The 15980-nt window shown below is 36.5% G+C and overlaps 1 protein-coding gene across 1 annotated transcript; it reads right to left on the bottom strand.

The window, feature by feature from the left end:
• Positions 1–1387: 1387 nt before the first annotated feature.
• On the bottom strand, positions 1388–12514 carry LOC141290700 (alpha-2,8-sialyltransferase 8E-like). Its single transcript, XM_073822794.1, has 7 exons — positions 12414–12514; positions 8661–8741; positions 5078–5164; positions 4419–4563; positions 4167–4279; positions 2037–2120; positions 1388–1862 (listed from the first exon to the last, which is right to left on the bottom strand). Exons 1-7 carry the CDS (start codon positions 12512–12514, stop codon positions 1388–1390), a joined length of 1086 nt encoding a protein of 361 aa, XP_073678895.1.
• Positions 12515–15980: the final 3466 nt, after the last annotated feature.

Genomic DNA, 15980 nt, shown 5'->3' on the forward strand with positions numbered 1-15980 from the left:
CAAACTAATTTCCCTTTTGTAAAAAAGCCTTTCAATGTAACAAAAGGTAAAATAAAAAAAAAGAATGGCAGACATTTACTTTGTCATTATTTTATCTTTGTTATTAAAAAAGATTACTACCGGCATAAGTTTGGGGTCAGTAAATTTTTCTTCTTTTTTTTTTTTTGAAAGAAATTAATACTTTTATTCACCAAAGGTGTGTTAGATTGATAAAAAGTTATAGCAATTACTTTCTTGTTAGAAACTATTTATATTTTGAATAAATGCTGTTCTTTTGAGCTTTTTATTCAACAAGTCATTCAGGTTCCTTGGCAACACCATCTCTCAGGACCTGAAGTGGGACATTCACATAGACTCCATTGTGAAAAAGGCGCAGCAGAGACTGTACTTCCTCCGCCAGCTGAGGAAGCTCAACCTGCCACAGGAACTGCTGAAACAGTTTTACTCTGCCATCATTGAATCCATCCTCTGCTCTTCAATTACCATCTGGTTCAGCTTAGCTACCAATTCTGATCTCAGAAGACTACGTCAGATAGTCCGGACTGCTGAACGAATCATTGGTACAACCCTCCCTACCCTTCAAGATCTCTACTTATCCAGAGTACGAAAAAGGGCTGCCAAAATTACTCTGGACCCCTCACATCCAGCACACTCGCTTTTTGAACTGTTACCATCCGGTCGGCGCTACAGAGCACTGAGCACCAGAACGACCAGACACCGAAACAGTTTCTTTCCTCAGGCAATCCATCTCATGAACACTTGATCGTGGAACATACAACACTATACACTCTTTATTCATTTTTCAGTTATTTATTTAATGCACATACTTACTTCCGTTCAAATGTCTTCGTTATTTTTGCACATTGTCTGTCTTGTATCCTTGTATATTGTTCTTTTTATAATATGTATCGTCTTGTCACTGTCATTCTGTAGCACTGTGGAGCTTCTGTCACTAAAACAAATTCCTAGTGTGTGTAAACATACCTGGCAATAAAGCTCATTCTGATTCTGATTCTGATTCTGAACAAAGAACCCTGAAAAAATATCACAATTTCTAAATAAATACTTTGCAGGGCAACTGTTGCAATTTACAATCCAATATAGATCCAATGTAGATCATTCTAATAATAAATCAGTATATTAGAGTGATTTCTGAAGGATCATGTGACACTTAAGACTGAAGTAATGGCTGATGAAAATTCAGCTTTGCATCACATCAATATTACAGTTTATTAAGTCAGATTGTGCAGAGGACTCATCTGTTTCCTCTGAACCAACGGCCATCTAGGTGAGGAGTTCTTTACTGATGATCCGTCTCCGGGGCTCATCTAGTTGATGTGGTCGCTGACATTCAGGGCTGTAGAGGTCGTCTCTAGGTGTGCAGATGTCAGGGCTCATCCGAGGAGCAGGGCTGCAGGTGCAGTGTCAGCGCCCCCTTGCTGTGGAGCTGCAGAAGCCGCACAAACTCCTCCGGCATCGAGTGCATGTGGCGGTTTGGACCAAACTGGTTGTAATAATGGTACGGAAGGGGATTTTCCTGCAGGTCGTTGCCGAATGGCCAGAATCCGTACACGTGCACACTCTCACACAGCTCCAGCGCTGTGCTAATTAATGCAAACCCAGTGGAGAGGCGGACCTCCTTCAGGCCACGCCCCTTCCAGAAACGGTCTAGTGTTCGCAGGTACTCAGGGCTGAAGAACACCACCGGCTGCTGAGGTCTGACTGGATGGAGGACTCTGAGAGCTCTGATTGCCAGTCCAGTGCAGAAGGTGTAGGCAAAGGCGGGGATAGCGAGGGATGCGTTCCCGTACACACTGACCCGCTCCACAAACGGATCCGGATTCTCCTCCAGGTTTTTGTATCTACAGACACACAGTTTCTAATAAACACTATTGTACCGAAAGAAATGAACTGTATTACAGCATACATGTGTTTCAAATACGACAAAAAAAAATCAAGTCATGTCAAGTCAGCTTTATCTACAGTATGTGTGTGTGTGTGTGTGTGTGTGTGTGTGTGTGTGTGTGGATACTGACTCATGCTTAATCTGACTGGGGTTGATGGTTATCAGATCTGTCTTCAGTCCAACATCACTGTCATTAATGTAAGCCAAATTAAACCTGAAACAGAGAAAAATCCTTGATTCGTTTAATCTACATAACAGACGCCACTTCTATCCTTTAAGGGTAAAATTTGCATGATATTAAACATAAATGGCTTAATATTACAAATGTATATGCTGGGTTCTACTTTTAGCAGGTCATGGGTTTTCTAAGTGTTCATTAGAAAAGAAATGACAATCGATGCCAGACAAAGGAAGCGAGAATCAAACACTCTTTAAAAGTGCCATAGAATTGAAAACTGTATATACCTTGGCATAGTTGAATAATAACAGTTGTGTGTACATGGACATGACATACTGTGAGTCTCAAACACCATCGTTTCCTCCTTCTTATATAAACCTGGTGTTTGAAAAAGACACTGAAAAACAGGTCAATCCTAACATAACAGCGACTATTACGTAGTCTCTGGATTATTAATAGTTACGCCCCCAACATTTGCATAGACAAATCATCAGATGTTCTTTGGGGGCTATTGTGAAAAAAACAAAACAAAGCGAGGACAATAGTGAAAATGTCAGCTCACGGGAATAAATGTTATGTTCCAGCTTGCACAGGAGATCTTCAGTGAAGGGATGATTTGTACTCAGAAAGGCAAGGAAACCAATAAAATAAGGCGAGCCACTAAAGGGACACTTTGCCTGCTACATTGCAGTGCATAAGATTTCACTTACCACATAAACAGAGTAAGGAGAGATGACTGTGTGGATGATGGTGAATGATTTGCAGATCCTGAGCATCACTAACAAGCATCTAAACTTGTCAAATGTGGTAAGTACTGCCGCTGTAGTATAACGTTACACAGCATGTGCGATTGCCGATCTCAAAAATGAAACTAAAAAGTTATTGTGCATTCAAAACGGCAGTTTCAATCCCCCGCATAGTAATAGCAGTTCAAGCTCCGTAATTAAATATATACTTCCTCCATGTGTTTCCTTCCTGCTGTGTTAGAGCGAGCCGCTCTGTAAGATATCCAATCAGGGCAGAGCTCTTCATTATTATTCATGAACCTTCCAAATAAGGTAATAACAGATCATTTCATTCTAGGGACAAATCCTATGGACTTTAAAACCGTTTCTGGAGAATGTTTGCCCTTTCCTATGCCATATACCTTCTATGTAGATCTCAAAGAACAAGTTAAAATATTGTATCAATGCATTCTATGGCACCTTTAAATACACAACTTAATGGGTGGAAGACATGACACACCTGTAATCAAATTGGAAACAATCAAGGAACAGAAACAGAAAGACTAAATAAGAGCATTGGAAAACACATAGGAAAACTAGATCTAAAGGCACAAGGGAAACGTCGAAAAGGTAAACAAAACACATAGATCCATGATCCTGGCAATGGGGCCACAAATAATTACAAGAAAAGGCAAGTAACACTGAATTAAAATAGAAAGTAAAGTTTCCTAGAGACTGTGACAGGCTGCAGCTGTTTCAGTCTTTTAAAACTGCTGTAAAAAAACCAAGTTCAAAGTCTATATGTGACCCTGGACCACAAAACCAGTCTTAAGTCGCTGGGAAATATTTGTTGCAATAGCCAAAAATACATTGTATGGGTCAAAATTATTGATTTTTCTTTTATGCCAAAAATCATTAGGAAATTAAGTAAAGTTCATGTTCCATGAAGATTTTTTGTAAAATTCCTACTATAAATATATCAAAATGTAATTTTTGATTAGTAATATGCATTGTTAAGAACCTCATTTGGAGAAGTTTAAAGGTGATTTTCTCAGTTTTTTGATTTTTTTCCACCCTCAGATTCCAGATATTCAAATAGTTGTATCTCGGCCAAATATTGTCAGATCCTAACAAACCATATATCAACAGAAAGCTTATTTATTGAGCTTTCATATGATGTATACATCTCAGTTTTGTAAAATTTAACCTTATGACTGGTTTTGTGGTCCAGGGTCACATATGAGCTTCTACTCTGTAGATGTCTCAGGTCTTTTTTTCTATGGGATTTTCAGCCTGTTTCTGGTCCATATAAATCACTACAGTCAGTGAGGAGCAAGGCATGATGGGATGTGTTTACCGTATGACGAAGTCTGCGCTGTCAATCTCACGTCCACAGCTGCTGTTCTTCAGAATCCCGCCGCTGCCGACCACAGCACACCGACCCAGACGACGACCGCTCCAGGGGACATCCTGCACACACACAAACTTATTTCAGTTAGTTGTCAAGGCAAACTTTTTTTTCCAAGTCTTTCATCAAATATTTATATTTTAGAAATGTTTAATGGTGTGACTCATCATAACGGCCACATAGTAACCAGAACACACACACCTCAGGCAGCATGCTGTGAATGTCTGGATTCATTGTGTATGTGCTTTTAATGGTTGTTTCATATGGGATGGTCTGATTGACAGCTGTGTTTCGTTTGGTGAGGAATATCGATCCTGTGGCGTTGCAGCAAAACTGCAGCCTCATTCTGTCATTAACACAAACAAAGAGACAGAATTACCTATCAGCACTCATTTCACAAGCATTCAGCTCTCAATAAACATCAGCGATAAAAATTACATTTAACGTGATAAGACTACTCATGAACTATGAGCGGTACAAAGCTCTGAAATGATCCAGTTAATAAGCAGAATTAATCTACTGAATGAATCATTCAGTAATAGTCCAGATGTTTCCCTTCTTTTCTCCAAATTAAATCTTTCAAATGAAACATGTTTTCTTTTTGAACATTATATTAACTGGGAATCAGTTTCCTGTCTGTTTGTCTGCAGTTTAAATCCATTTAACTAACAAAAAGTAACATCACTTTGGAGGGAAAACAGCAGCACAAACGTCAATTTAAAGCATTTGGCAGAACAGGAATAAGCCAAATACTACTAAACCAGCTAATGCAGTGACATCAGGGTCATATATGAGACACGTGTAATAACCTGTTAACCAACAAATAATGCATGAAGGTGACTAGAGATGGACACACACACCTGTTTAGCTCCTGCTCGGTCGTGTTCGGTTTGTACAGACAGTTTAGGAAATCGTCAAGTTCTTGGGTGAAACGCTTCATGTTTAGTCTATTGAAAAAGAAAAGCATGAGATGTTTGAAACAACTCTGTCAACATTCTCTGGATGGTCCCAGTTTGATTTATCCCAGCATAACAAAACACTGAATATCTTAAAGGGGTCATCGGATGGCCATTTTCCACAAGTTCATATGATTCTTTAGGGTCTTAATGAAAAGTCTCTAATATACTTTGATTAAAAATTCTCAATAGTAGTAAAAAAAAAAAAAAAAAAAACACCCTTTTACCTTGTCAAAATCAGCTCTGCAAAATTTCAGCTATAGGGATGGGCATATCGATCCTAAAGTATCGATATATCAATACTGATGTGAGCATCGATAGTATCCATACTCAAATTTAAAATATCAATACTAATAGTGATTTTGTTTATTTTAACAAAAAGCAAGGCGTACAATGTGCATTGAACTGGACGTATAACCTATGTTAGGGAATAACTCTGCACAATATAACAATTTTCCTACTCATCTGAACGCATGCAAATGTTGCAAGACAGAACCAATCAATCCCAGAGAGCATTCACTCCCTTCAGACAGTGCATTCAAACAGGGCTGTGTTTCCCAAAAGTATCATAAAAAGGATTGAGGATTTTGGGAAACGGCAGCCCAGAATTTATTAATTTAATAACTGTAATAATTTAAAAGTTAAGTTTAGAAGTATCGGTATCGATATCGATGATACTGGCCTTAAAAGTATCGGTATGGTATCGAAAACAAAATAAGTGGTATCGCCTAGCCCTAATTTCAGCTCATTTTAAGACATGGCCCCTTTAAATGCCACGAGCTCTGCTCCCCCGCCTCTCTCTGGGATTATGTTTACTTAAGCCGCGTTTATCGGCGAATCTTGCCAACAAGCACTTTATTAAGGAAGGCCATTTGCAAAGATGCATAAAAAAACCCTTATACTCACTTCTGGGTGAAGCTGCATCAGGAACAATTTGCACGAAGACAGATGCTTATGTAGATCGAGATTGGCACTTTCCATTTAAAAACGAAAGTAATGTTAAACCTCTGCGTCTTCAGCGGCTCAAATGTCAGTAGTAAATGACTTCTGCTATGTTCATTATTACATCCAGAACACCTCAATCAGCCAATATTACAACAGAACACCTCAATCAGCCAATTAGAGTCTTCCTCTGCACCTGTCCAGCAAGCACAGGACGTCAACATTACGTCAGATTGACGTTGTATCCCAACCACTCTGACGTCTATCATACGTTGGATTTTGGCTGCCATACCTGATGAATAAATGTCAGTATTTGACATCAATATTGGTTCGACCTAAAAATCAACCAAATATCAACGTCATTTGACGTCGTTATTGGACGTCAAAATTACATTGTCCTCAGACGCTGACTAAATATTGAATTTTGGTCACCTTTTCGGACTGTTTCAGCTCGGTGAGGGCGGGGCTAAGGTAAGGCGCTCATGTCAATCAAATGTATTTCGTCACAACGACAAGAAGCTAAGAATGATCTGATTTTAAAAAGGGGATATTACTTATACCCTCGGTTTCACAGACAAGGCTTAAGCCTAGTCTAAGACTAAAATGTCTGAGATGTTTTTTTTAAACTGAAAGAACCTTAACTGATCTTAAATTATATCAGTTCCTTTGTTTTGTCTCAAGATGAACAGCAGTAATGTTTTTTTCTAAGCACATTTATAAAAATTACTTAAGTGTCCTAATTGAACTATGGCCTAATCCTGGCTTAGTCTAAACCCTGTCTGAGAAACCAGGCCTTAAAGATTGAAAAAAGTGGATTTTTATCATTGTAGGGTGGTTGTGTTCACAAACTACCAACACACATTAATGTTCAAACAACTTGGAAAAGTTAGTTTTGCACCCGATGACCCCTTTAAGTGGCAGATCAACAGTCTTGCTGCAGTTTGGTAATTAAGTTAGAGGACACAAGATAATTTAATAATTATGACCATGTGGTGAACCTATTAACCTATCTGGGGCCAGCTCCAGGCATAAATGACTGTCTTGCCAATCTAAAGTGAACTGTATTTTGAGACGTTTAAGATAGAGCTGCATGGAGACTGCCCCGACAATCATAAAATAAAAACGAAAATCGCAGCATTTTTCTTTTATTAGCTGAAAGCAAGGGCTGCTGAATTTACGTGGAGGCTTCAGTCTGTTGCAGAAAAGCAGAGGCTGAAAACGAGCGAAAACGGGCAGAAATATTTGCATTATCACGGGAAGTTTGCAAGTTAGGGGGCATTTAATATATGAATATGTATCATAGCCTACCACTGAAATTAACTGAGCAGGTGAATTAATGTTCTGGAAAAAACACACTCATTCAATAACATGCATTCATTGCATGAACGGGGCAAGAACATAATATGAATATAATCAATTTAAGAATGTATAGCAAAACCGCAAAACAAATGACCCCCCAATTTAACATGGGGTTAATCAATGTAAATAATGATTTTATCAAATAATTATTCTGCCATAATTATTTTAAAGCGCCATTTTACATAAACAGTGTTTAAAGAATAATGTTAAAGTGAACAAATTATTGGTTATTCTAAGCTATTGCCGTGCATTAAAGGATTTTAAATGCACTTGGTGTCTGGCGGTTATTAGCCTCAACATTTAAAAGTTTTTAACTGCACGGCAAACCGTTGATTATAACCTTTTGAATGCCTAAATCTGCATTCATGAGTTTGCACACAAGTTAAGAAATGAGCTAATGTTGTTAGCACTGTTCTAATGATTAACAACTTAAAAACTACATAATATTTCTCACAAGCGAGGAAACAACGGCACTGTTCCTGAAGAGAATTAACTTTTATTCTCTCTGTCTGCCTGTCTGTCTAAATTATTAACCGTATTTAGTCTGTTATAACGGCTCAAGCATTGTAACTAGGTCTAAAATGACATGTTGGAATTAGCAACGGAGACGCTGGATGAGCTGTGAGAAATTTATTATACTCACAATAGAGTTTTCAGGACAAAAACCGGACAAATGCCTTGAGGCTATATCATCCGATCGATGTCTTGAGGCGTGGTGCCCATAGTAGCCTTTAAGCGGAGAACTGACTTCCTCCTTTGAATTCTTACAAAAATAATGCAAAGCCAAGGTGTAACGGCCACTCCACGAACACCACCTCATGTGTGCATTATTTTCTGAGAATTAAATGGCCCGCCGTCAGTTATTCCTAACTTAATGTGTAATCTTAATTATGAGGACACTGGTTTGTAACGCAAATAGTTTTACTGTTTACTGCTGCACATTGTTCTTCTTGTTTTTTTCCCTATAGCGGATAATAAACCTTAAGTCTTAAATAAAACCCATAGACTCACACCTTGAGAAAAAAGGTGGATACACACACATGGTGTGTACACATAGCATCCTTACAAGTACAATTTTGGCTGTATAATTTGTGTCCTCTTCAAATATTTCTCTTGAGAAATGTTATGTTTATTGCTCTCCTTCACTTCGCTGTACTGAAAAGAGCATGAAAAGAGCTGGTTTCACCTTCTAGCGGTTGGGATTCCGGAGAACTTGCGTCTGAGTTTAGCGCAACGCAGCCGCTGAAACGCTTCTGTCATCGCCTCTCTGAAAGAGAAAAAAACAAGAGAGAAATCAGTTTCTTCTGCATTAGATGAAAGCCTTTATCACACACATCTTATTATAACAGTATCTCGCTTGCAACATGAAGTTCATCTCCAGCCCTTCGTAAGATAAACAAGAGGAATGTGATGCACAGCAGTCTAAGAAAGTATTAGGACACCTAAAGTCACACTTTTAAAATGTCTGAATGGCAGACTGACTGTAAAAAAGAATGTATGATGCTAAAATGCAAAAAGTGCATTAGGGTGCAACATCTAAAGAACTGCAGGCCTCTCTTGCCTCAGTTAAGGTCAGTGTTCATGACTCCACCATAAGAAAGAGACTGGGCAAAAATGGCCTTCATGGCTGAGTTCAGAGACGAGAACCGCTGCTGAGCAAAAAGAACATAAAGGCTCGTCTCAGTTGTGCCAAAACACATCTTGATGATCCCCAAGACTTTTGGGAAAATACTCTGTGGACTAACGAGACAAAAGTTTAACTTTTTGGAAGGTGTGTGTCCCATTACATCTGAGTAAAAATTAACACAGCATTTCGGAAAAGAACATCATACCAACAGCAAAATATGATGGTCTGGGACTGTTTTGCTGCTTCTGGACCTGGAAGACTTGCTGTGATCAATGGAACCATGAATTCTGCTGTCTACCAAAAAATCCTGAAGGACAATGTCCGGCCATCTATTGGTGACCTCAAACTGTAGCGAACTTGGGTTCTACAGCAGGAAAATGATCCAAAACACACCATGAAACACAAAATGAAAACCCTCCAATGTGGCTAAATTTCAACAATTCTGCCAAGATGAGTGGGCCACAATTCCTGCACAGCGCTGTAACAGATTCAATGGAAATTATCGCAATCGCTTGATTGCAGTTGTTGCTGCTAAGGGTGGCCCAACCAGTTATTAAGTTTAAGGGGCAAACACTTTTTCACACAGGGCCATGTGGGTTTGGATTTTGTTTTCAATTCATAATATAAAAAACTTCATTCAAAAACTGCATGTTGTGTTTACTTGTGTTATCTTTAATTAATATTTATATTTGTTTGATGATCTGAAACATTAAAGTGTGACAAACATGCAAAAAAAATAATAATAACAAAAATTAGGAAGGGGACCAACATTTTTTTACACCACTGTATATAGGGTGATATTAGGTAAACTGGACCATCAGGTAAAATAGGCCATTTAAGGTTTGAGTGTCATATTTCCTTAAAAGTTAACAGTCAATGACTGCAAAGAATTTCAAACTGTTGCCATAAAAGTTCTTGACATCTAGCAAATGATTTTATTGGACTGAGTTTGCTAAGGGTGTAGAGGTCTCATTTTGAGGCCGCGCCAGAAAAAAGCAAGGTGAGTGGCCTGATATATCCAATATTCCTTCTCAATAGTAAGGATGATACATCAATAAAAACAAATGCACATTTAGAAATAATGATTCATAACGTCTTGATGGCCTCTGTGAGATAAAATGATTTTGCTAAATAATCTATATTTTTATTTAAAAGCAATTTTAGTTACGGGTCCAATTTACCTGAATGTGTTCAAATAAAATGAGCCAATAATTTCAGTTAAAATGGGCCACCTTCTAAGGAGAGTTCAGGCAGAAATTCTAGTGGTTCCTCTTACTAAATTTATGTTATTAATATATTCTATTATTGCATTTGTGACATAGCTTTTTCACATTTTACCTTCTGAATGTGTTTATGTGTGCTCGACTATGTTTGTATGTGCATGTTAGTGAGGTATGTGTATGTGTACACACAAACATAGTTGTGCACACATGGGCTCACTCTCACTGAAAAGACAATGGGTGAAAGAGACATTTTGATATAGAAGTGATAGGCATTGAAGTAAAGTAGCCTAATGTTAATGTATTTATTACAGACAGCATGAAAAACACAAAGGATCAGAAAGGAAAGAAGAGGGCCAGAAAAGAGCATTAAGGAGATAGAAAGAATGTCTGCCAGGGATGGGGCAAAAAAATACAATTGGTGGGTAGGGAAGAGGATGAGAGGAGCATTGGCCGAATATAAGGAGACAGATGAGAGAGGCCTAAACGCAAATGTACGTTTTCTCTATACAGCGTGAAATTGATTTTTTAAATGTAATTCAAATTGATGTTCTAATGTACTTTAAATGCAATATTACACTGCTACATTATTAAATTAAATATAATTTAATGTGTTTTATCAGAAATGTTTCAATTTTAATTTGCATTTTGACGCACATTTTCGATCAGGCGGCCCATTTTACCTGAACAAAAGTATTAAAAACAGTCCTTATTAATCATAAGAACAGAGTTAAATGTCATAGATGGGTTTTTTGTTAGTGTACCAAGCGATTAACCAAAATGTGGCCCAATTTATCTGATATCAACCCTGATTAAAAAATATATATAAAATTGTTGCCATGACTTTGATCTTTTTTTCCTGTAACACGTCTGTACCCAAATGAAAAAATAACGACCATGTCTACAGCTGCTAAATGAATAAATGTACAGCTACTACAAAGAAACCGAGAAAGAGTCCATTTACCTCAGCAGCAACCATGTCGCATTCTCGTACCTTGATCTTTAACGTTATCTATTCGTGGATAACTATTGCTAATGAAAAAAAAAAAAAAAAACCGAATAAACGGACTTTGTAACATAAAAAGTAAAGGTCTTTCTATTTTCCCTTTGTGGCTCATTATAACTAATGATGATAATAAAAACATATAGACCTACAATAAAATAGTACCATATTCACTTATGAAACTGAAGTTTTAATAACAAAATGACAAAAATGGATTTCCCCTTTTTAAACGATCGCAGTTTGTGGTTTATTATTACTAAAGCAGTACAATTCGCATTTAATAAACATCCAACTCATGAAGACGAGAAAGCCTGGCTTATACTTGCGGTGTTATTTAAACCGTTTTTAATGTAAACACAACAACGATAAAGACCAACTTAGTTATTTTAAACGAAGAAATCAAACGTTTATTAATAGTTCTCTTGCGCTTTTTTGTTGAATTTTAATAATTAACATGGAGACCTTCAGCTGTTCCTCTGCTAGAACACCTGTGTGAATTCAAGTCAAGTAAAAGTGCTTTTCACAATTCTCTTGGTTTCAAAGCAGCTTTATAGAAAGTCAAAGCAGTTTTGCAATCGCATTCTATGTACACATTTATCAGATCTTGCTTTCCCTGGGAAACAAACCCAGTGACTTTGACATGATCTACAGTTTGAGCGACAGAAATTACATTCTAAAATATTATTAGGACAGTTTTTAACTAGTTGTTTGAAACCAACTTAGTAAATGTTTGCATTTGTTCACTTATGTTATTATTAGTTGTGCATTTGTAATTATTAGCTGTTTTATCATACATTGGAACAATGAAATACATAATTAGAGAGTTGTTTCATCATATCAGGCATTTCCCCGCAATGTAAAAAACTTAAAACATGAGATAAAAATCACATTGTGCGTTTCTCATCAGCACACAGTTGTTCACAATGACAAGCGAAGAATAATTGGAGTTGTACAAATTTAAATATACTCCATTCTGTTAAATCCTATATTTTAGGCTTTATCATTTCTTTAAAGATAAGCAATTACAAACAAAGAAGAGTTTTGATGTGATCAGAGATGAAGCTCAAATATTGTAGTTCATGCGCTCACCTGGATGAGTGTGTTTCAGGTGTGTAATAAAACATCACACACACACTGTAAACCACGATCAGGGCCATCAGCAGTCCGAAGATCCAGCGCAGAAACGCCATTACTATCAGATACACCTATGCTGGAGCAAGTGTGTGAGATGGAAAAGATAAAAATCACACACACACACCTGTCCTTAACTCTGTCTCTCCTAACTAACCTCATCACTGCTCATAAAAGTCATGAAGTGACTGACAGTCTGGTGTGACGTCATTGAAGATCAAATAGCCTGAAACTCAAAGGTTGTGCCTGAATTCCACACTTGTTTCTAGTGGGGTATGCAGGCTTTCTCCAATCATCTCATCTAAAACGACGCCCCGTTCTTACAATCCCATTGCCTCAACGTTTGAGAACCAAGTCCCGCCCATTTATTCTATCTTTGATAATCAATCGGACATACTTCATTATATGGAAGAAAAGATTTGCTTAATTTTATAAAAGAGAAGCAAAAGAGGTCAGTAAAAGTCGGAAAAGTGTTCAAACTGAACACAACAAATAATGTTTCACACCAATCATGCTGTCCTTAAATATCCCATATCTATGAAACCGAACCATATAGAGACTTTAATTAACATATCAACTGAAACGTTAATATTTGAAATCTTAAATCAAACTTTAATTCTTACTGAGTTAAAGGCGTGCAAACTTTCGAAAACTAATATTTATGGCACTAAGATCTATGCAATTATTTTTAAGAGAGAGGAAAAACAAGATTCCTAAACTAATTCCAACATTAATTGTTGACATTTTCCTCTTTAAAAGAAGCCGAATGTAAACAGACCCACATCTGGTTTTTGACCTCTGCAAAGGTGCATAATTTAATAATTTACTCCTGGGGCCATATTTAGATCTCAGTATCTCTGGAACTGAAACATATCGCGCAGCCCCGCCCACTTTTTTAAAATAGCCAATAGCGTTCCATTTATATCTGCTCGGGCCAAAGCCGTTTTGCTGGAAAAGGCACATTTGACAGTTTATAACAGCCACAATCTAATAGATTAGGGGAGAGTGGGGACGGTTGCAACAAGGCTTATTTTTTCAAGCAGGTATAAGATACAGAGGTGATATTCCCTTACCACAATATTGATTTAAAAGCTTGCCATACCATTACATAATTTTAATTTTTACAATGATAATAATAATGAACCCCTTTAATATTTAGGCATCTCTCCTTTTTTTAAGTGAATAGGTAAAAATTAGGAAAGTTTTTCATTTACTATTCTTTGTTTTTATACAGCCAATTTACCTTTTTAAAAATCCTGACTGTGCACAAATAATAATAATTAAAAAAAGCTAAATGATATTTAAGAATGATTTAATTAGCCTACATTTTATTGAATGTTGAACATTTCACTTTGTCTATTTAAGTGTAAACTACGCTTTGTAAAAAAAAAAAAATTAAATGTGGCTTTATTGTATTAAAATTTAGGCTGACTAAGACAATAGAAAGTCTATTTACTTTATAATCAGTGTTTTTGTCTGAGAGACAGTTGCTCATCAGGATGATAACAAACCGCAAAATTCATCACATCTTGAGCCTGTAACACACACAAACACACATTTATACTGCTATAAGGATTTAGTTTAGTTAGAATTTAATTACATCAAAAACAATCCCGAATATTAGATTGAGACCCTAATCGGATGAGACCAGCATGTTTCAATGCTCAATGTTAATCGGGCTCCAGATTTTTATTGTCGGACTTCTCACTTCTGTCTGTCCGTCTATTTGTCTTCCTGTTTTTTTTTGTTTTTGTTTCTGTGGGTTTGAAAGTCTATCAGTTTCATTTGACACTTTTCCTGAGGATTAAAATAAGATAGAGCTAGGGTCAAGAGAAATCAGGTTGACTGCGTTTCCCCAAAGCATCAGCAAATGACACAATGCAAGAGTATACTATCGATAAGAAAACAGCAGGATTCTCACAATACAGCCTGAAAAACACAGACACCTGCATCAACAAACAATAACTCAAGTAGTGACCAGCTAAAAGGGAATGTTCTCCAAATGAGCTGGCAAGGTTCTCTCAAAGTTATGAACAAACATCTTTCCTTTAATGTTAATAGAACGGTCATTCAAAGTTATCTGGTCTATAATAACATTCACAAGCGCTGGCATAAAAAATTTACTTTTATATTGATTATGGATCGTTTTTTTGAAATATTTTATTTGGATGTTTATCTAAGACGGTTTAGATAACATTAAAAAGCAACATTGCCATAATATTTGCAAAATAACACCAGAGGGTGAAGCACACCAGCGTGAAAGCATGAAATGATCATCAGACCAACTGGAACAATGAGAAATTAAAGACATTTTAAGAAGATTTTAGTCAAATGGTTGAAAAAATAAATGATAAATACAGTCTTTAGTACAGTCTTTGACCAATAGGTGTCGCTGTTACCATATCGATGTGAGGTGAAGATGACATGTTTTGTGTCAGTGTGTCAAAGCTTTGCAGAGATACAGACGCAATTTGGCATCATGCTATCAAATATGTTAGTGCAATAAAAATACATCAAAATCCATTACTTTTGGCCTACTTGGTTTGAAGATGATTTGACTTGAATTTGGACAAATTCAGATCATTGATCTAGAAAGAGTTTGAAAAAGTAGGCATAAATAATCAAAAGCTAATCATTTTTAAAATTTTAAAACTAAATGTATTACTTTTTTGTAAACCTGGCAACTTAATTAAACCATGATAACCACAAATTGACCATGTTTTTTTTTTACTGGTTTACAGCTTTTGACCAATAGGTGTTGCTGTTACCATATTGATGTGAGGTGATGATGACACGTTAAGTTTGGTGTCAGTATGTCAAAGCTTTGCAGAGATACAGTAAAATTTGTTTGTAGTGCAATAAACAAAAATCAAAATCCATTACTTATTGGCTAATATGGTTTGAAGGTGATTTGACTTGAATTTGGTCAAACTGACCATGTTATTTTTTTACTGGTTTACAGCTTTTGACCAATAGGTGTCGCTGTTACCACATTGATGTGGTGTAGTCAATGTGAGGCGATGATGACACACATTAAGTTTGGTGTCAGTATGTCAAAGCTTTGCAGAGATACAGACATATTTGTTCGTAGTTCAAAAATAAAATAAAATAAATTAATTTCCATTAATTATTGGCCAACATGGTTTGAAGATGATTTGACTTGAATTTGGACAAATTCAGACCATTGGTCTAGAAATACTTTGAAAAACTAGGTTTTCAGAGTCTTATGACAATAGGCATAACTAATCAAAGGCTATCTTTTGCTATGTACAATATATTTGCTATATACCTCCGAACTAGACTTACACAGAAGGAAAAATAATAATAGTTCAGAGAAGAAAAAAAATATACACAAACGTTATTAATATTTTCATGAAAGAAGAAATAAAGGATTTGATCATTTTAAAAACTAATACTCTAAGTGTTTATAAGTAGCTAAAAGTAAGTCCAGGTAGTAGCCTACCAATTTAGGGAAGTTTTGATGTCAAGACAAGAATATGTGATGAGTAAGATGTGACCAAAACA

The sequence above is a fragment of the Garra rufa genome, chromosome 18 (genome assembly GCF_049309525.1).
Source record: "Garra rufa chromosome 18, GarRuf1.0, whole genome shotgun sequence".
Taxonomy (NCBI): Eukaryota; Metazoa; Chordata; class Actinopteri; order Cypriniformes; family Cyprinidae; genus Garra; species Garra rufa.